A 22070-nucleotide genomic window follows, 5' to 3' on the forward strand; every position below is an offset into this window, starting at 1 on the left:
GGACGTTTGGCATTGCCCAAGGGCACGAGGCCACACAGGTCTGTGTCAAGGACCATCTCCACCCCGCAGTGAGTCGTAGAAATCAAAGAAATGTGGGAGACCCGCACAGGGAACGTGGTGGAAAAGACACACCGCCCATTTCAAAGGAGCAGTTATGACCCCCTCCGCCCTTCAACGGGGGGCCAAGTGTGGCTGTGATAAACACAGCACACCAGCTCCATTCAAATGCTAGCATGCCCCGTCCAATGTCCACGCATAAGCTAGTGGCCCGTCTGCCGGGGCCCGCAGGGAAACCCGTTCAGGGATGTGGGACTGGGGATCCCAGGTCCTGCGGGACAGCTCACACACTGGGCACAGCAAGAGGCCAGGAGCCAGTCTGCGTCCTGCAAGTTGGCTACTGAGACCCTCCATAGGTGAGAACTGCACTCTTCCAAGATCAACAGAGGGGGATCCCCACCCTCCCCATCGTTGGGTCATATGGGACTCAGCCTTCTCTTCAAAGTTTCCAAATGGTGCTCGGGCAAACATTTGTGGCATTCATGGACCTTTGCGACAACTCCATGCTTCTTCGTTTCCAACTGGCTTTTGGGTAAAGACATTTGCTGATTTCTGCCTTGTACGACTCCCCTAGAATGGCAGCTTTTAGCTGCCCTTCCATTAAAATAGTTAGATTTCAGGGGTGTCCAGCCTGGAGGCCTTTCTCCTCCTCTGTGTCCAACAGGAGCCCTGAGGGGAATCTGTCCAGGCACGACCAGGCTGCGTGGCCCCCCTGACACCACACAGCTTTTGCCAGTCTCATGCCTTAAAAACCAACACTGAGGGGCACCTGGGTGGCTCAGTCGGTTAAGCGTCCGACTTCAGCTCAGGTCATGACCTCACAGTTTGTGGGTTCGAGCCCCATGTCAGGTCTGTGCTGACAGCTTGGGAGCCTGGAACCTGCTTCGGATTCGGTCTCCTCTCTGCCCCTCCCCCACTCGCACTGTCTGTCTCTCTCTCTCTCTAAAATAAATGTTAAAAAAAACAAACAAAAAGCCGACATTGAAAACCATCTTCCAAACTGCTCTGGCTTCATTTGTTCAAAAGAGGGGACACCCATGTTATGGCACTACTTTAATTTTAGGGTACAGTGCGGGCGCAGAGGAATTATCTCTAACAAGGAGGGGAAGCAATCCTTGATGAAAGTCTACAGTCATCATTTCCATTATCTGCTGCCCCCGGAAGCGCACCCCCCGCCTGTGATGACTCTGTGTGGATGGTTCGTGCGCACCCCCGGGGGGGGCTGCGGGTCGGCTTGGACGCTGGCTCCTGCCGCTCGGAGCCATGTGCCCTCTGGCAAAGTCATTTCGTCTCTTGCGCCCCGGCCGCCCCGTCTCTACAAAGGGGAGGGCGATTCCCACCGCCCGCGGTTGTTGCCCACCATAAAGGAGCTCGCGTCAGCACAGCGCTGGGGACAGCGCCCAACCAGCAACCGCGAGCATCCTACATCCTGTACAATGTTTCCTTCGTACGCTTACTTTTCATTAATTCTGTGACTTGGGGAATATTCTCGGCTTGCCAGAACGAAAATATTTAAATGAGAGGAGGCGTCCAAGTATCTCAAGAGCTTCACGTTTTTACTCTGAAACACCAGGAGGAGAGTGGCTTTATGTTGAACTCAGAATCCTCACGCGGGAAAAAAAACCTCCTCAAGGCCTTATCCGTTTCATAAATAACGTATTTTATTTTATTGCATATGGCTGTTAAGGAGAGCATCCATGATCAAGACAGACTAAATACAGTGCACTATTCTAATTCCATTTATTGCTGTCTCCAGCAACGTCACATCGACCCTTATATACAGCGTGTACAATGGAAGACAGACCAAGGTTAAGTCTTTTGTCATATCACAATAGCAAGAAATATATTTAACATCTTGATATCCAGAAACAATACGTACCCAAAAAGAAAACACTGTTTAATAACTGTTAAAGTTTATATAGCAAAAAATATTTTAAATTTAAGGTAAGTCAGGCAAAATGTACAAAGACCCAATATACATTGCGAAGTTTTAGCAAACATAACATTTATACATTTTGGTTCCATTCTGTAAACTAAATTAAAAGTGTAAATATTGCATATGCCTTTTTTTTCTTTTTGAAATGTACAGGATGGAGGAAAATTTAGTATATTATCAACTTTTTATTTTGCTTGTTGTAAGCGGCAGTCTGAACGTGAACCATTTGTATAGAGGCGTGACTACTCTAAGTATAGAGGACTACTTAAATACACATCATACACTGTATCCAGCAGGGTCCAGAGTCAGTCCCACTGTACCTGGGGGAGGCGGTGGGGTGGAGGGGGGCGGGTTACATAGCAAATACCACCCATCGATCCCGAGTCCCAAAACGAAATCCAAACTTTGGGACGTTTTTATACATTTTAATAAAGTATCTGTATTATACACTGAAATCGACCTTCAAACTAACATCGTATGGTCTATACACTGTTGTGATGTGTAATTTTAGAAAAGTAAAACTTTAAAAATGTTCGGGGGGGGTCACTTTACATTCAACTTTGTCTTGCAATACAATCCTCTGTTCTAAAAGTTCAGCACGGAAGCAGGAAGACTTTTGCATTGCCATTAAATATATTTTTAAGACATTGAATTTTTTGGTCTTCCTCTAAAAAAGCCTCATTTTATTAATGCATTATTCTATAGTGATATATATCTATATATTTATATATATTTTTCTCCAAAAAGAAAAAAAAAAAAAGCTCACATCTCCAATGAATTAGTGTAGCCTCTCTGGGACCATCCGAGCAGACGGGGAGCACGGACACGGACGTGCCCGCGGGAGGAAGGTCTATAGCCCTCTGTCACGTGGGGCAGCAAGACGACGGGACATTCTGCCGGTCAAGGTTAGCAGTTTCGGATGACCCCTGCAATGATTACCGCAACACCGATCTTTTCAGAACACTGAAAATATAAAATGAGGGTAGTCTCGTCAGGAAGTTTTCTCGACAAGTCACATGTAACGTGACGTTCTCTGTCGTCTTTTCTTTCTTCTTCCCTTAACGACACAGGGGCTGGAATACCTCTTTTATCAATTTCTTCCTTCCCTTTCCTTTTTTAATTTTTTTTTTCTTTTTTTTTTTTTTTTTTTGTATTGTTGCTCAGGGCAGCCTCGTTGGCTGACACGGTAGCGTGGAGTAAAGATAACACATTTTTGTAAAATCTGCCAAAGCCGGGACCACCCGTGAATCGCTAGCATGCCTACGTGAATTTTTGGTTAAGGAAACGCAGGCTCGAGAGTCAGGGTAGCAGAGACATTTGAGCTTATAAATAGGATCAAAGGCTTTTGCAATCTGATGTACCTACATAAACGTCTACGCAGAGAAGATTAAACAAGTCTGTTAAAGGTAAAAAGATATATTCACCCCCTCCCCAAACCCCTCCCCACCCCCCCGCTACCCAATACAGTTGATGATTTTCAAAAGTAGGTTGCTTCAGTTACATATAATTATTATTATTATTATTTATGAATCCATCTTCAAAGTCCAATCCCAAATTGCATTTCCGTTGAGAAGTGTCAGTCCCACGCTGGGCTCTGGCTGAGTAAACACGCAGGTACCTGGACTGGATCCACGGAGCCGCTGTTTCCTGGGACCAGTTAAATAAGGCTGAAGGCCGCACTCGAGACACTCAGCAGACATCTATGTACAGGAGGTCCTGCCGGCCCCCGGCCACACAAATCCGGCTTCACCTGGAACTGAGGTAGGACTGTGGTAGTTTTGAGTGCATGCCAGTAAATACCAGATTGGCCCACTTCCATGGGTGTTGGTAGCATCTCCCAGCATGCTGAGGGATAAATCTGCTTTGCCAAAACGAAAGTGAGAAGAAATTAAGACACCGGCCACAATTTAAAGGGCCAATGGAAACATCCGATTTTCTTGAGAATACCTTCTTCGGCGAATTTTGTTAAAAAAACAAACGAAACACAGCACGAGCAGCAGAATGACGAATGCCCCCTGTGGGAACCAGGGGGAGAGGCAGGTGTCCTCGCCTGGGGGGTTCAGAGTCTAATACAGTCGTAGATGTTCCAAATGTAGTCATTGCTCAGATCCAAAAGAAAATTTGTAAGCAGCTTCAGATTTAAAAAAAACAAAAACAAAAACAAAAACAAAACAGTGAGCATCTTCTTTGAAAGTCATTCTCTGATGCGTGACGTCACGGTGATAAAGCCAGACAGATCCTCACTCTGGAAAAGAAAGGAAAAGAGTCAGCGGTGACTGTCAAGGGCACAGTGCAATCTCCAGTTAGAGGAAAGGTCCCTCTCAAGCCGCCTTCACCACCCGTGTCTCTGGCAAACACAACTCCGTTTTCCAGAAACAACTTGGAGGGGGAACCCCCCCCCCCACCAAGTGTCCGAGGAAGGGGAACAGCCAGGTTAGGGTGACTGTGAGTGTGCTTTCGTGAGGCCCTGGGCCGAGTGGGAGGCGGAGGCAGGGGGGCCCCCTCACCCTTGCCCTTGGGGAGACAAAGGGAGCTGAACTCCGCCTCGGGGGACCCTGGCACAGGATCGCCTGTCCCGGAAACGACCACACCGCACGATCTCCTGCAGAGACAGCCTGACCGCAAACCCTCCTGGCCAGGCGGCCGGGTCCAGGTTATGCCATGTGCTCCCAGGAGCCCCGTAGGCAACACAGTGTTAGGACCCGCCAACAGCTCTAACTGCGCACTCCCTTCCAGGCCCGAGGATCAAGCTTCTGTAACCTGCTCCCCATTTCTATCGTTTCCAGCATATTCTTACTTAACATGTTCCTCTTTAAGGAAATGACCAACTTGGGAGACTTTGACATTTTATAGCAAATTGTCTTTTTAAGCTTCTTAGTTGCTTTTTTTTTTTTAAGATTATTTATTTTGAGAGAGAGGGAGAGAAAGAGAGAGAGAGAGAGAGAGAGAGAGAGAGAATCCCAAGTAGGCTCTAGGCTCTGAGCTGTCAGCACAGAGTCAGACACAGGGCTCAAACCCATGAACCGTGAGATCATGACCTAAGCCGAAAGCAGGAGTCAAACACTTAACCCACTGAGTCACCCAGACGCCCCAAGGCTTCTTGGGTTTTTGATTAAAATGCCAAGTGGCCCTGTGCACCACCCCCAGGGTCACCCATGGGCCCTGCTGGCCACACCCTGCCCTGAGGTTGTACTAACCCACTTGCACTTGGCACGCTGCTCTAAAATCATCACAGCCCCTCCCAGACTCTCAGTTTACTTTTGGGGGGCTCTAATTCTTCTCTGTTCACCTTGAGTGCAGAGGGCTGATTCCAGCAAGAGGAAACTCCCAGCACACCCTGCGGCCAGGAGCGGGCCCTGGAAGCCTGGAACCAGCTCCCAGAGTCATGTCCTGGGTGCAGCCAAAAAACAAAGGCCTGGACACACAGGCCACTGTCAACTGTCAACATTCAACGCCCAACGTCCACGTATCTTTTTCATGACCGTGTTTTTAAACATGCCCCACAACGTGATCTTTTGGGGCAATGCTACCATATTTTACTATTTTCACAAAGCCCTATGGCCTTTAAAAAACAGGTAAACTCTTCCATAGAGTGGAAACAGGGGCCCAACTCTGTCCTGGGGAAAGATGCGCCCTGTAGCTGGCTATTTCGTCCTTGTCCCCGCGACAGACCGCATGAGAGCCCGCACGCAGCTGCTTGAGTCCCTTAAAGAGCGGCTGTTTGCTACAATCCACCCCGGACTTACGTCTCCCCAAATGAGTATGCGTTTTGTCACCGAGGCCGAGTGCCAGGCGGACCCCCAGCCACCCCAGAGCACGTGGCCAAGATGCAGTCGATCTGCTGACCGAACACGGTTTATTTATTTTTTTACAGGGCTGAATCCCCTCCTGTTAGCCCGACATCCATTATCTTGAAAACAGCTAAGCCAGTAAATTCCTCACTTTCCCAGACTTCAGCGCAGTCCTAGAAACACGGGTGACAGGTACCCCGTGTGGAAGGACGCTTCGCCGTCACACCACGAGATCACTGTGCACCCGAATCGGGGTGAACAGGTAACTGTCTCTTTGTGACGTGCAAGTATCAAAACCTCACTTCTATGCTTGAGCGTCGCGGGCAAGTTTGAATACAGGCAGGGCGATCCTGGCTCACACATTTGTGCACACGGCGATTTCTCCGGGGCCGGGGCCTCCCTGAGGCCCCCGGGGGGTGCTGAAGGGTGGAGGGGAGCCCCCATGGGCCTCTGACCCCCGGGACAAGGAGAGGAAGCAGCTTTCGTGCCTGGCGCTGAAGGGTGGCCAGGCCGCGGTCACCGGCAGGGAGAGAGCTGGGGGCATGCCAGGCGGGGTGGGGGTGGCAAGGAACACGATTCCCTCGGACACTGAGGCCCTGGGCTGCCCCCTGTGATCCCACAGGTGGGCTGGGAGAGCCCGTGACGACTGCAGAGGTGACCCCGAGCGCGCACACACACCGTCACAGCGACAGGTACCTGCTGTTGGCCATGGGAAGGATGCAGGAACTGCAGGAAGAGGAGAGACACCAGCCACCAGCGCAGAGACCGAGGTCGGCACGAAGTACGCAGGGCTCCGAGCACGTTTACGCACACAGATGTGCACGAGAGCAAACACATGCACACACACCCCGGTGTGGCAGTGGGAGGGCTGAGACTGAGGGCCCCACGGCCGAGGACCCCGGGTCCACGTGGCCACCCAGCATCATTCCAAACACCCACCCCTCGGTTTACCACCTTCGTGCCTGGGTCCCCCACCACCCACTGCGGTCCCAAGAGCCGGCGGAGGCCTCGCGCCCAACAAAACAGCTTGGTTTCATCTAGCATCCTTGTTCGGATGCAGGAGAAGGAAGGGAAGCGGAGAGCAGGCTGGGGACACCCCCAATCAGGTCACAAGGCCCATGGCTTGCTGAGGAAAAGGATACGGACAAAATGGACCAGAGGCAAGTGCCACCAAGAACACACACAGGAAAAAGGGGATCGGTTTGAGAAATCTAATTGTAAGTTTTAATTTGTTATGGAAAGAAGGCCTGGACAGAAGCCCTCTGCCTCAACTGAGACCCGAGACACCCTCCCAACGTGAGGCTGCTGCCCACAGCTAGCGGGGGCCCCGAACCACGGTCTGAGGAGGGAAGCGGTCAAAGGAACAGGTGGCCACCTGAAGGTCGCCTTGGAAGGAGGCCAGGGCTTGCAGGGTCCAGAGGCAGCAAGCTCCGGACATGGAGCCCAGGCCAGCAGGCCACCTGGAAACCCCCCCCCCCCCCGCCCTGCTCTCCCAGCCCCAGAAGAAGGGCTGGAACCCCCTCTTTCTCCACCCTGCTCCCCCAGGCCCAGAGGAAGGGCTGGAACCCCCTCTCTCCGCCCTGCTCCTCTAGTCCCAGAGAAAGGACTGGAACCCGCCCCCCCCCCCTGCTCCCCCAGCCCCAGCCGGAACCCACCCACCCCCTCCACCTGCTCCCCCAGCCCCAGCCCTGGAGGAAGGGGAAGCAGGAGCTAGAGCCCGAGAGCCGAGCACACTTGCCTTTCCATTTGTTTACTGACTTTTACTCTATGTTAAATGTTTGTTTATTTTGAGAGAGAGTTCAAATGGGAGAAGGGCAGAGAGAGAGAATTCCAAGCAGGCTCCGTGCTGTCAGCGCAGAGCCGGAAATGGGACTCGATCCCAGGAACTGTGAGATCACAACCTGAGCAGAAATCAAAGAGTCAGATGCTTAACCGACTGAGCCCCGCAGGTGCCCCCTGACATCCTCGCTTTTAAATATTTATGCTTCCTAATGGTGATTCCAGCAAAATTTCACATACCATATGATCTGCGTTAATTCCAGTAGAAGCAAAGTATAAATTATTAATTGTACAATCAATCCACCCTGAACATTTGTGAAAATGGGAGATATTCCTTGAACGCGTCAAGTGTAGTGGCAAAACAAAACAAAACACATGAGGACCCACGTGTTGCTTGTGCAGGCGTTACCAACATACCCGGATGCTGGATTCCGGAGGTAACGCATCTAAAGAGAACCTAAACTTATCGGCCTTCGCTGAATTTGTCATAGGATCACACACTGTGCTATTCTGTAGCTTAGACACTACTTTGTAAAGAAACCCACTCACAGCAGCATTGAACTAAAGTAGTTGATTTAGGGGCACCTGGGTGGCTCGGTCGGTTAAGTGTCCGACTTCGGCTCAGGTCATGATCTCACGGTTCGTGAGTTCAAGCCCCGCGTCGGGCTTGGTGCTGACAGCTCAGAGCCTGGAGCCTGCTTCGGATTCTGTGTCTCCCTCTCTCCCTGCCCTTCCCCCACTCGTGCTCGCTCTCTCTCTCTCTCTCTCAAAAATAACTAAACATTAAAGAAATACTAGTGAGGGATGTTTGGGTGAATCGGTCGGTTAAGTGTCCGACTCTGGCTCAGGTCACGATCTCACAGTTTGTGAGTTTGAGCCCCATGTCAGGCTCTGTGCTGACAGCTCAGAGCCTGGAGCCTGCTGGGGATTCTGTGTCTCCCTCTCTCTGCCCCTCCCCCGCCTAAAAAAATAAATAAACATTAAAAAAAATTTTTTTAAGTCGTTGATTTAAGGGAAAAATACTCTCACACTCGTTCCATATGACATGCCACACTGGCCACGTCTTCTCCATCTTGTTTTTGCTCTATCACACATGACAAATGATGTTCACAGGAAGGACAGAGTTCCATGTACTGGTTACCACCACTCCTGAGGATGGCGGTGGGGGGGGGGGGGGCGGCGGCTCCCTGCCTGTTCTCTTCCATTTAAAAGAGCATCGGAATGCAAATGAGCAAAGCACCCTCATTAAAGGCCCCACCTTCAATTCAATCTGGGCTACTTTATGAAAAAAAAAAAAAGGGAAAGACATAGAAAACAAATCACTAAATAGTACATCACTAAACAAGTCGCAGAGCATCTTTGCCATGGACAGCACAGATGTTGGAACACGGACCCCGTCATGCCACTGGTGAGTTGGGTTCCGTGATTACAAACACATTCGTGGAAAGGACAGTGAGCATCAGGTCTAGAATGTTTTAGAGACAAATCGGGGAAATCAGCAGCAGGGCAAATAAATTCAAGCAACGTTTTAGATACACGTTCTGACCCATTGCTTCCTCGTTCTGGTTTCTCATGAATATGTGGGTTTGGATGTGTTTGGCTTCACGGTCAATATTTGAGTGGCCAGAATTCAGGGCACAACGCTGTCCACAGAGACCCCTGGTTCTCTCTCTGCAGAGAGCCTCGTGGGGTGCCCCCCAGATTCCATGTGGAGCCCCAGGGAGGGCCGTATGTGGAGATCTGCGTAAGGCCTCACAAGGCCTCACTCAGGGCTCCATGCAAGCCCCGGGACTTTGCAGACTCTGCGGTGGGTGGGGGGGTGGGGGGGGAAGGGTGCTCCCAGCACAGCTGCACAGAACAGCCTCCTCCCTCCACTGGTGACCAGTCCCCTGACCGAAGAAAGCACATCTGTACTTAGCAGGTAAAAACGACGTAACATTTTCAGGCACATGGGAGTTAGGGGTGCTGGGGGTACCGAGCCGCATGACAAATAAAACAACATACTTCTCAAATTGAAATTTCTATTTCTAGTGGAAACTACGCTTAGGAAGAAAGAGACCCGCGGCGAGCCCAGACATGTCACCCTGTGGCCCACTTAAACCTTTGATGTTAAACATAGGATTACTAGAGAAAATAAACTTTTCAGTTGCGTGAGAAATTCCTAGAAAAATAAACCTGATAATTCAGTATCTCCTTACTTGACTAAAAGCAAAACACTCGTGAATACACCCAAAAAAAAAAAAAAAAGTAATAAAGTAAGGTTAAGTGTGATAACCAACAAGCCAGAGATTCTAAGAAAAACGGTTACTCGAACTTTTCATTTAAATAGGAAAAAAATAAATAAATAACTTAAGAGACAGGGAAGAAGTTCCCGGCAGTAAATTACTTTACCGACTCTCCTTGTGAAAGACGTGAAAATGTCTTTTATAGGAGATCCCACTTTCTAATTTTTTTTTTTTTTTGAGAGAGTGAGCGAGTGGGGAAGGGGTTGAGAGAGACAGAGGAGAGAGAGGGAAAGGGGGAGAGAGAGAGAATCCCATGCAGGCTCCACACTCAGTGCAGGGCCTGACTCAGAGCCCGATCCCACGACCCTGGGATCACGACCTGAGCCAAAATCAAGTCGGACACTCAACTAACTGAGTCACCCAGGCGCCCTGACAAGGCCTTTCCTCTGACAAGTGAAGTCATTTCATCCTGAGTGCTCGCTGTTGAAGAAATTTCCCAGCACCAAGTTGCAATTTGATGGCAATGACACAGCAGGAGACGGGAGGGGGTGGGGGAAGGGGCAGGGGGTCAGAGGGAAAAGGTCGAGTCCTGGTATGGGGCTGGGGTTCATAATAGGTAGCTCTCCTCCTTCAGCTCCTGTTTAATCCTTCACAAAGGACCTTGTCTTAATCACCGAACATCAGAGCTGTCGGGTGTCCTGGCCTGTGAGCTACTGCACTGAACCTTCCCTCCACTGAGCCAAGCCTCCCACGGGGGCCTGCGTGAATTCTCCGATGCCTGGCCTCAGCAGACCTCCACCCGACCCTCCAGCCTTCCTTTCTTTTCTGTGCTTGTTATTAAAAAGCCGGACATGCCCATCCCACAAGCTATGCTTCTATGGTGAGAGTTTTCCATCATCCCTGTAGCAGCAACGTCCAACAGCATAGGAGAAATATTACTGATTATTCTTCAGCCCAGACCCCCGAAGGACAAAAGCGCCCCCTGCATTGCTGGGGGACCCTGCTCTTAAGTTATGAAATGTCGGACCCTCCCAGGTAGAAACCAGGTGAGGGAGCATCAGTGACAGGTCAGCAGCAAAGGACAGCCCGTCCCCCAGGGCTCTGCACGCACACCTCCACTGAGGCCATCGCTGTCCATTTCTACAAGTAACGAGAGAGGGGTGAGGCTGGGAAGGGGGACAGGAGGTCTCTGACTTTCACTTGGGCCCTGGGAGTTTACACTTTACCGCCATTAACTCGTTACAAAACTCCCCAGTGACACAAAATACCACACAGGCAATGGCTCACTGCCACATGCACCTGTCTCCCCAGTGAGCTGAGGACTCGAACCCTGCCCGTCTCCATCATCTGGCATGATGCTTGTTAGAGCCTTTCTAAAGCTTTGATGAATTAAGTTGAAATAAAAACCCATGTGGTTTATGCCATGTCTCAAAGGCAGAAACACTTAAAAAAAAAATCTTCTGAAGGAGGAGGCAACTTTAGAACTGTCTGAGGCCCAAGTGAAAAGATAATCTTCCCCGGGAAGATTATCTGTGAACTTGCATCCTTTAGAAATGCAACGCTGTCTGCTGAAAACCATGCTCTCCTGTTACAGGCCCTACTGAAAACGAGGAAGGAAGCCATCAAATCATTTAGGAAGCCAGCACCCTTTGGGGAGTAATTTCCCTCACCTACAGCTCTTTTACTTGGTGTTTCATACGGAACGCAAAAGTACTAAGCACGTATGATTATTACTACATCCTGTGGCACGACTCTTTCAACATTAACAGAGGTGAAGTTATAATACACTGGACCTGAAATTCAAGAGGGGTCCAAATAACCCTTTTCTCTTTCTTGGGTCGCTTACGAACGTGAATGTAAGTGTTATGTTTCTGCACCGAGAAACAGTACGGATACTTGAGCCAGGCGATAGGACGTGCAGTAAAATTGCAAATATCCTACAAGCAGTGCGATTCGTTCCTCAGATTTCATGCATTATTACGCTTAGGAGTTTACACTGATGTAAAAAATACGTATTTTACGTATCCTATAGCAATGTTATATTGTTTATATCTGATGTTCTCAAACCTAAATATTGTGTTTTTCCTGCAGAATTAAGGAATGTATAAGAATTTATTCAAAATATATCCAACCCCCAAAACCCTATTGTTACAGACCACTTTGAATGCACCTTTCTTTCTTTTAAATATCTAACTATTTAAGACTTGCTACTGGGGTTATTTTAGTTTTAGGACTTCGTTCCTTTGTTTTTATTATTGAAATCGAAATAGGCATTTTCTGGAAGTCTGAAATTAAGCCAAATACAGCTCAAATCCCACTATAATATCACTGAATAAGAAACAGACCTGTGAGTATAGTTAAAACGGTATGCCTTTAGGATTCTAAAATATACTGTTTTTCACACTTAACATACAATAATTTGGGAATGTGTTAAAAATAGAGAGTAGTAATCAATAAAGTGCTTGTCTTTCATCACAAGAAAAAAATGTTTAAAGTGAACAGGGGGAAATTCTGGAACCCACCATGTCCGCCCCTCCCCCGCCCCACCCCTGCCCAGCCACCTCCTTTTCAGGTAGAGTGTCCACTGTGCATAAGCGCTTGGTGGCCTGACCGGTCCCTGCTCCTGAACTACAGGCCACCCCCTCCCTGTCTAGAACGTCCACATCGCACAGGATGTCCACGTTGTCCACTGGGGGGTCAGAATCGATCTCACTGAACAGCCCTTGTGAGAAGGGGCAGCCAGCAAAGCCAAGGCTGGGGGTCGCACCCTGCCCATCCCCAGCAACTTCCCGCCACGGTCACTCATCTCGAAGGCATCCCAGGAGCTCAGGAATGACTCAGGTGAAGCCGCCCCTGTGCCTTAAGCCAAACACCATTCCAAGGGCTCACTGCGATGTGGGTGTGGACAGTCACTGGCCCGCCCCGCAGGAGTAGGGGTCCTGGGGCCCAGGAGCCAGCATTTACCTATCTGTTCCTTCCAGAAATGGGCACGTCATTCTCCTCGCCTGGCGTTGCTCCCTGGGCCACCGTGAAACCACCCAAGGAGGCTCTATGTACCGGAATTATAAACCAGGAAGTGGAACACCTTCTAGAGACACACGGGACTTTTCTCATGCACAGGGACACCTGCTTCCTGCACCGCTCGCCCCCAGGCAGCTGGGTCCCCCCCCCCCACTTTCTTCCAGCTCCTTTAAATGATGTATACACGTAGCCACATGTTTCGTTTTGAACTACAAAGACTTCGTTTTAATGAGCCCGGGTGGCCCTTCGCTGCCAGAGGAAGCCTGACTCCTCCCGCCCCCTCCCCGGGCTAACGTGCGTGGCCATGGCTGTGGCATCGCCCAGCGTGCCTGCCATCGCGGCCCTTTCTTCATTCAAAACTATACCCGCGAATGACGTCACGAGCAAGTGCGACTTGAAGCAGCAAATAAACAACCGATGAAGGCACAAACACAACGGCAAACAGCTCCCGGAATGAAATGAATCAGCTCGTTTTAATTGGACAGAAGCGGAACAGAAGCAGAATTGTTTTTCCGGGGGTAACTCCGGGCCATTTAAAGCTAATAGCTCCCAAACGCGGCACAGCACGCCTGGCCTGGCTGCTTTCTTCACGTCCTGCCGGCGGGACGGGACGCCCGGGCAGGGGCCGCGTGCGCCCGGTGCAGACAGCTGCCCCGTCACGAGGGCACAAATGCCCCTCCGCACCGAATGTGCCCGCAAGCACGACGCCATCAGCCAGCTGGGCTGGGTTCCCCTCTCGAGGCCTCACGCACGTCAAGTGCACCTGCCTACGGAGCAATGTGCAAACTCCCTTGCCCCCGAGTTAAGACCCACATCCAAGTGAAACGCTATTGGTTAACCTTCCAGTAATGACAAACGCAAAGTGCTGAGCTACAAACCGTCTTTATAAATTTCAGCTCCTGGAAAAGAAAACCGAGTAAGACAGCAGGGCACTGCTCCCGCCTCAACCGCCCCCCCCCCAGCCCCCACTTCACAACCAGACAGCACCAGGGGCAGCACAAACACCTACAGGCGTTTTTCCAGCCAGAACAACAAGGGGCCTCCCCGTCACTCACGACTGGAGTCTCAACAGGGTAAGGCTGCCGACTCCCCTCTGCGGCCTTGGCAGAACTTAGCGGCAGCACCTGGCAGACATTTCAAAGGCTCAAGTGCTGGGGGGGACCTCACGCACCAGCGGCTCGGGACCCCAGGATGCCTGGGTCAGGCTCCCAGCCTGGGATTTCCCAAGGCCTCCTGGGAGATTGGACAGAGCAGGCGGGTTGGACACCTTGGCCCCCCCACCCCTCCTGGAGGCCCAGGGAGACACTGCTGAGACACACGTGATCACATACGTGCGTCACCCTTCCCTCTTCTCCCGAGAGAAGAAAGCACGAAGGGGCAAAATATCCAACCACAGAAAGACAAGCTTCCCCAGCTGCTGACGCCCGGCAGGGGGAAACAGTCAAATCGGTATGAAGACATCACTCGTGGCACTCAAAGAAGGCTGTACTGTCAGCCTGACCGGCCTGTCACATTTCCCAGGCAGAATCTTCTAGGGCTTTTAAGAATGGCTTTAAAAGAGGGGCGCCCGGGGGGCTCAGTCTGTGAAGCGTCTGGCTTCAGCTCAGGTCACGATCTTACAGGTTTGTGGGTTTGAGCCCTGTGTCAGGCTCTGTGCTGACAGCTCGGAGCCTGGAGCCTGCTTCCGACTCTGTGTGTGTCTGTCTCTCTCTGCCCCTCCCCTGCTCATGCTCTGTCTCTCAAAAATAAATAGACTTTAAAAACAAACTTTTAAAAAAGAATGGATTTAGAAGTGACGGGCCTCCCTGACCACCTCTCTGAGAACCACCGGGACAGAAGGCGACAGCAGACGTAAGCTGCACACACAGCATCACCCGCTCCCCCCACCCCTGCACAGCACAGGCTCCATGCTCTTCCTTCCAGAGTGCGGCCACCAGCAGGGTGTCCCATCCAGGGAATCCTTTCCACCAGGTAACAGCTACCGGTTGTGTGACTTTTGTGACACTCAGCACACAGGAATTCATAGAGAATAATTCTTAGTTTCTCCATTTTCCTCAAACAACAACAGGCCGTTTTGTAATTTCTACTTGATGTACTGGGGCGAACACGAGGGGGGCTTCCAAGCGACCTACGCAAAGGGGAACAGGAAGAAGGTGAGTCCATTCGCTCCGCTGTGCACGGGGAGCGCAGGACCGCTGGTGAGTCGGGGTGTGGGAACCTTCGGGGCCGCACGGACAAGGGCGGACCCCACGAAGGCCCAGATGCGAGCCCGGACCCTCCCCACCCCAGACCCACTGCCCCCACTCCTGCTGGCTGCCACCAGGCCTCACCCATCAAGCTTCTAGAGTTACCTTAGGAAACAGAGACATCAAGGAGGCCAACGGGCACACGCGTATTTTCTAGAACACGCACCTGGAGAATCTAAATGTTCCATCTCTGGTCTGGAAGAGGCAGGAGGGACCCCTGAGCAGCAGGAGCGATGACGGCCAGGACAGGTAAGCAGGTAGTTAGGTGAGGTCACCGGTCCTGGTAAAATGGACCAGTTTATGTATGCTGACTTTTTTTTTTCCCCATTATTTCGGAAAAAAGTAAAACTAACCCTGAATCCTGAGGACAGACCCAAACACCATGCCAAGTTCTTAAGACCACATCAGCTACAAAGAACTGCCCGCAAGGCCATCTGCCAGACGGCCATGCTTCTCACACACACAGTGAAGGAGGCAGGGTCCCTGGACGCGGGCGGCACGCCAGCTTTTCTCACGTTCTGGAAGCCTTGGCTGCTGGCTCACTCCATTAGCGCCTTCCTGTCAAGGGACCGGGACTCGGGGGTAAGTGGCCGCGTGCACACTGACCCAGGTCCAGACGCACCCACGGCTCATCCAGGCTGAGGGCCTTTATCCCCCCAAAGAAGGTGCAGCCTCACCAGGAAGACACAGAACCAGGCAGGAGCAAACCTACCAGGCCAACAGCTCCCTCCAGGTTTGCTTCTTAAGTTTGTTTATTTATTTTTGAGAGAAAGAGGGAGAGGGGGAGAGAGAGAGAGGCAGCATGAGCAGGAGAGGGGCAGACAGAGAGAGAGAGGGCGGGGGGGGGGGCAGCACGAGCAGGAGAGGGGCAGACAGAGAGAGAGAGAGAGAGAGAGAATCCCAAGCAGTCTCCATGCCGTCAGCGGGGCTCAAATCCAAGAAACCGTGAGAGCGTGACCTGAGACAAAACCAAGACTTGGACGCTTAGGGGTGCCTGGGTGGCTCAGACGGTTGAGCGTCTGACTTCGGCTCAGGTCATGATCTCACGGTTCATGAGTTCGAGCCTCGCGTCAGGCTCTGTGCTGACAGCTCGGAGCCTACAGCCTGCTTCGGATTCTCTGTCTCCCTCTCTCTGCCCCTCCCCCCGCTCATGTTCTGTCTCTCAAAAATGAATAAACATTAAAAAAAAATTAAAAAAAAAAAAAAGACTTGGACGCTTAACCGACTGAGCCACCCGGGAGCCCCCTCAGGTGTTTTTTTCCTTTAAAACATAAGGGGTTTCCTTTAACCCCCCCACCCCCAAAAGGAGATTCTGAGGACTTGATAACATTTAGAAACGTTTTAGAGAGTACAAAGTGCCTTACAAATGTCTGTGTAATCAAGTATGCAATTCCGCCAATAGGCAGGTGCTTTTATCTTGTTCATCATCTGCCGGTGCCCCTCCCCCCATCACATCTCAGTGCCTCAACCCACCTGCACGGCTGCTCAGTCTACATGCTACTTTTGAGAAGGAAACTCAGGAGTGGCAGGCAGAAAAAGACACAATGGCAGAATTAGATGACTCCAGTCGAAAAGCTTTTAAATGCTCTATACATCGTTTCAAAGACTGTTCCACTTCATGCCTGTTAAATATGACATGAAGTCTTTATAATGGCTGACTGGACTCTACAGGTCACTGTCCCTGGTCATGTCCCCCTCTTCACCTACGACTCTCCCTATGTCCCTTGTAATCAGTCACACTGATCCACTTCTTATTCTGGACCATACTAGCAAATCTTCTGCCCCAGGGCCTTTGCACGGCTATTCATTCCCTTTGCCAAATGGATTCTCCCCCTAAATATCTACAAGACCTGCTTCCTCATCACCTTCAAGTCAGCACCTTTTCCCTCTCTCCCTTCCCAGCTATATTTTCTGGAGCATTTATCACCACCTACAACACCTGCTGATCTGAACACATTTAAAAATTAAATGTATTTCCTAGGTTTCAAATATAAATCTGAAGTTACATTTGTATTTGAACTGAGTACCTTTTGTGTTTCTTTTTAGCTTGGAAATCAAACCTCTCTCTTTCTGGCCTACACTCTAATATTTTTCAAAGGAGCAAAACATTTGATAAGTATTTAACAACTGACAACTGGCATCTTTGTGATGAAAACATATTTAACAGTCTGATTAAATCTGAAAGTTGAAGGGAGACCTAACCTTTCTGCCTCGGTCTCTCCTGCCCACAGCCCATCTTTGCACTCTCCCAAGCAGCCATTAAGCGAAGCTCCTATTGGTGTGTGTTTGTTTTTTCCAGAAAGAACAGTTAAAAGGCGGGAAGATGTAAGAAGGACAGAAAACTTCCCAGGAAGCCGCTGGTAACCAGGGGAGGGGGCATCCCTGGCTAGGTCATGAGTATTTATAAAAGGACGGGATCTATGCTTTCAAAAGGGCTTCAGATCCTCCTGCACACCATTAAAGGTGTGTCGTAAGAAAATACAGCCCTAGTTGGAAATTGTTAGGACAGGGACTAAAATCTACATGTTCACTTTTTACGGAGAGGCCCGCCGGCAGACAAGCAGCAGCAGTCAACATCTCAAATGTGAGCTTCCTACAGGCAGCTAAGAAAGCTCTGGGGTTGCTGAAGAAAGAATGATTCATGGCAAGAACTCGCTTCAGACAATTAAAGAGAGAGCATCTTGGGGCACCTGAGAGGCTCAGTCGCTTAAGTGTCCAACTTGATTTCAGCTCAGGGCATGATCTCACGGTTCAGGAGTTCGAGCCCCGCATCGGGCTCTGCGCTGGCAGCATGGAGCCTGCTTGGGATTCTCACTCTCCCTCTCTCTCTCTGCCCCTCCCCCACTCTCACTCTCTCCTTCTCAAAATAAATAAATAAACATTTTTAAAATAAGAGACAACATCTTTGTTAAGCAGGAGTGGATGGTGAGCCAAGAAGAATCAGATGGCACAGGAAAGGGAGGTCATAACCTCGTGTTGGGAAGTTTCTGGAAGACTACCCCAGAACGCAAAGACTGGGCACAAAGAGAAATCCCAGGACGGTTACAGGGCAGGCTAGAGAGCCGCATCCAGGAGCTGGGTGGGTTTTGCATCCAGCAAAACCAAACCTATAGTTTCTGAGAAGTAAACTGATCCAGAAATGGTGCCTGATGGGACGTACCCCAAGAGTGTGGGGGGGGGGGACTCAACGCTGGAGCGGCTCCTTCAGAATCTTCGAGCAAGGCCACCCCACTGTGAAGGGTGGGCACAACACCCCCCCGCCCCCGCCCAGAGACAGCCTTTGTGAGGGGTTCAGATGGCTCCTGTGGCTGCTGGGGGGTTGGTACACACTGAACCTCTGTCAGACTGGCCGAACCGTCTTCAACTTTAGGAAATGGCTTAAGACCCGAAAAATTCTGAACATTCCACAACACAAGACAGACTCCAGAGTCGTGGAGATTGGGTGCGTATCACCCAGAGTTATTCTAGGAACTTAATTAAATCCTTCAAGCTGGAGAAGCTCGGGTATTTTACTGCTGTGGTTATTTCATTTGGAACAAAGACTGCTAATAAACCGGCCGTACTGATAAGCGAAGCTACAAATAATGATAAGAAGTAAAATGGAATTAAGGTGAGTCAGTTCTACTGTATCTTTAAAATTCTGATACGACCCTCCATACCAAAATGTCATTACATTTGGAACCTGCATAAACTTTCAACGACAATGCTCATTTGGAAAAAAAATGTCAAAGTAGGTAAAACTCTGAAGAATGTTTTCAGATTCATTAATGTTTATAACGTTGTCAGGCTTTCATATCTAGTATTTCCACAACACGCGTTATTCAAGTTTTAACTTTTTTACTGACCCAGCTGAAGTTAGTTTTCTGATGCTGAGTGTAAATTAATACTCCCCTATAATCCTATAGGGGGAAGAAATATTGAATTCTCACTTTTGCAAGTAATAGCAAAATCATACCTAAAGGTTTGCAACTGAACTGTATGTGCATTAGAAGTTGACTTAGCAAACTAATCAAACGGGCTTCGGAAAAGTGTTGATCAAACTTACTTCATAAATCTAACTGGAAGAGAGTATGAGCAGCTAACGGATTTGTTTTCTGTTTCATTTGCATCGCAAACTGCTATTTTAGGTCACTTTTATTCCAGAAAACAACTTATGAAAGCCTTACTGTCGTATAAAAACAAAACAGAAGCATGCATTGCCACAAATCACCTGAGTAATTTATCTTTTAAAAAATGCATCCACGGGCGCCTGGGAGGCTCTGTTGGTTAAGCGTCCAACTTTGGCTCAGGTCATGATCTCAGGGTTCATGAGTTTGAGCCCCGCGTTGGCCTCTGTGCTGACAGCTCAGAGCCTGGAGCCTGCTTCAGATTCTGTGTCTCCCTCTCTCTCTGCCCTTCCCCCACTCGTGCTCGCGCACTCTCTATCTCTCTCTGTCTCTCTCTCAAAAATAATTAAACATTAAAAAAATACTAGTGAGAGGTGTCTGGGAGGCTCAGTCGGTTGAGCGTCTGACTTCGGCTCAGGTCATGATCTCATGGTTCGTGAGTTCGAGCCCCGCATCGGGCTCTGTGCTGGCAGCTCAGAGCCGGGAGCCTGTGTCTCCCTCTCTCTCTTTCTCTCTGCCCCTCCCCTGCTCACACTCTGTCTCTCTCTCTCTCTCTCTCTCTCTCTCTCCCTCTCTCCCTCTCAAGTATAAATAAACATTTAAAAAAAATTTTTTATTAAAAAAAAAAAGCATCCAGGCTGTAGTGTAAGAAACTGACCACCGGAATCTCCCTTTCTAGCAATTTCTGTCCTCTCAGGAGCACAGGAGCTCCAGAACGCTGTCGGTTTCCCCAAGCCCCGGTTCCTCCACGCATTTTCTTCGCACAAAATCAAAGTGCCGTGCGCCCGCTAATCCCTGCCTTGTTTAATCCCGTTTATTGCTCAGAGTTTCTAAAGCATGATTTGCAGAGTTTTCAGACTGAGTAAGAACATCCTGGCCTATTTCCAAAACCTCTCCCCCACGTCACAATCTCCCCCCACTCGTGCGCCTACCCTTCACCCTTCACCCGGGGCGCGTGGGCGTGGCCTCCACGGCAGGCCTGGGCCACTGACAACCGTCCCTGCTTTGGGTGGCTTCCCTCCACCGCACCGGGCAGGCTGCGCTGAGGAAGGGATCCAAACCCGGCCCCGGAGAAAGACCGCTGGCTTCCTTCACCAGGACTCCCTACATGCAACATCGGAACATCAGGATCTTGCTTCCCAGCTCTTCATTCGACCCCGAAAGCGCTCCGCAGGGCCAGAAGCCGGACACCGGGCGCTCTGACCCCTGCTCCCCCTGAACCGCGCATAGAAGGAAGCAGCGTCTCCCGGTCTGGCCGACCCCGGGGCAGCAGGTGGCCCCGGATCCCGCGAGGCCGGGTGGAGTACGGATGCACACGCCACTCACAGTGGCAGGCGCGTGGCCCCGGGGCTGCCATCTGCTAGGAAGGAAGTCGTCTCTCCGAGGATGCCGGAGAGACTGACGGCTCACGTCAACAAAACCCTGAGTCACCCGCTAGAGCACAAGCCCGCGGATCCCGATGACATTTTTTTAAAAAACACGCACAGCTTACGAATTTTTGTCTACGTCTTCCCTTTACGCCTTTGAAAGCGGGGTTACGGTCGCCTCGTAAGGAAGGCAGAAGAACCCTTTCTCCTCGTATAAAAATCCAGTTACATGGTTTTTTTTTGTGGTTTTTGTTTTGTTTTTTTTTTTTTCCCCTGAGAAAAACAAGACGGGCACTGGTGAAAGTATCCAGCCCCCGGAAGATTACCGACCACCTCGCAACACCCGATGGGCTAACGTGTCCGTCCTTAGGCAAATTCTACACCGGTTAGTTTTCAGCCACACTCATCAAGTAGGTTCATCGCCCGTTTCTCAGAAAACCGCTAATGGACTCGTTCACGATGAGGAGTACATGATATTTCACTTCTAGAATAAATACATCACAAAGACATCTCAAGCAGTGACGGGATCCGCGGGGCCAGGCTGGACCAAACACAAAGAGCAACTTACATTTTCCCAGATAATAGAGGCTTTTCCATTTGAATCACCCCAAGAATTTTCTTCTTCTCTTTTCTTTCTTTCTTTTTTTTAACAAGCAAGCACATGATCTTGAATGTTTGCCAAACCTTCACTCCTTCTACCTCACCAGTAAACACTGCCCACATGGCCGTGAGCCGCGGTGTTTCCCTAATTTCCACCACACTTCCTTATTTAGGTGCCTCAGCCTGTCTCTCTGTCTGCCTGTGGACCCGTTAGTCTGTGTATGAAGCAATTTACTAAGACGTCCTAAAGTAAAAAAGACAGAATACCACTTCCATAGAGGCTGGGTTGTTCTGGAGGGAATGGGATGTATCTTGGGAGAAAGTTATTCATCAGCACACAAAGGACCACAGACACAGAGCATACTCTGTTCTTTCTTGATAATATTTACACACATTTCTACCAACCAATTAAATGGTGACCTTGGAGAAGACGTCTGACCTCCCTCGGCCTCTGTGCTCACAACCTTAAAGGAGTTACAGGATACTCATGGTTCCCAGCCCTTCTCCCTCACTCAAAGCGTCCTTGTATTTTCTTCTGATTGTGTCCACACTGCGTGGAAAGACTTTTAACATATTTGGTTGGAGGGCAGGGCGGGGCGGGATCTTATCAAGCATAACCCACAGTTGGCTTTGCTGAAATGAAATCAGCTAGAGGAACAGGAGTCTTGTGGGTGCAGACAACGAGGAAGGGAGACTGGAAACCCCCAGAACAGAAGAGCGGCCAACAACCAGCAACAACTCGAGAATCCACAGACACAATGACAGCCATCAAAGTCCTATCCAATTCTAAGTGCTTCTCACCGCCAGGTGTTAAAACTGGTTTAAAACAATTAGGGGGCTTTCCTTCCATGCCCTTCCTGCCTGACTGCCAGCATTGTACTCCAGATGGATAAATGCCCCGAGGAAAGAAGAGAGAAATTAAGTAACTATCACCCAAGTGAA

The 22070-nt window shown here is 50.0% G+C and overlaps 1 protein-coding gene across 1 annotated transcript in view; it reads right to left on the bottom strand.

Annotated features, from left to right (window-relative positions):
• Positions 1 to 3965: 3965 nt before the first annotated feature.
• The window catches only part of IRS2 (insulin receptor substrate 2), a 29185-nt gene continuing 11080 nt past the window's right edge, over positions 3966 to 22070 (bottom strand). Inside the window, exon 2 of the mRNA XM_042980078.1 lies at positions 3966 to 4238. Coding sequence (XP_042836012.1) covers positions 4234 to 4238 — 5 coding nt within the window. The 3' untranslated portion in view covers positions 3966 to 4233. The remainder of the gene's footprint in view (positions 4239 to 22070) is intronic.

Source organism: Panthera tigris, chromosome A1 (assembly GCF_018350195.1).
Source record: "Panthera tigris isolate Pti1 chromosome A1, P.tigris_Pti1_mat1.1, whole genome shotgun sequence".
Classification (NCBI taxonomy): domain Eukaryota; kingdom Metazoa; phylum Chordata; class Mammalia; order Carnivora; family Felidae; genus Panthera; species Panthera tigris.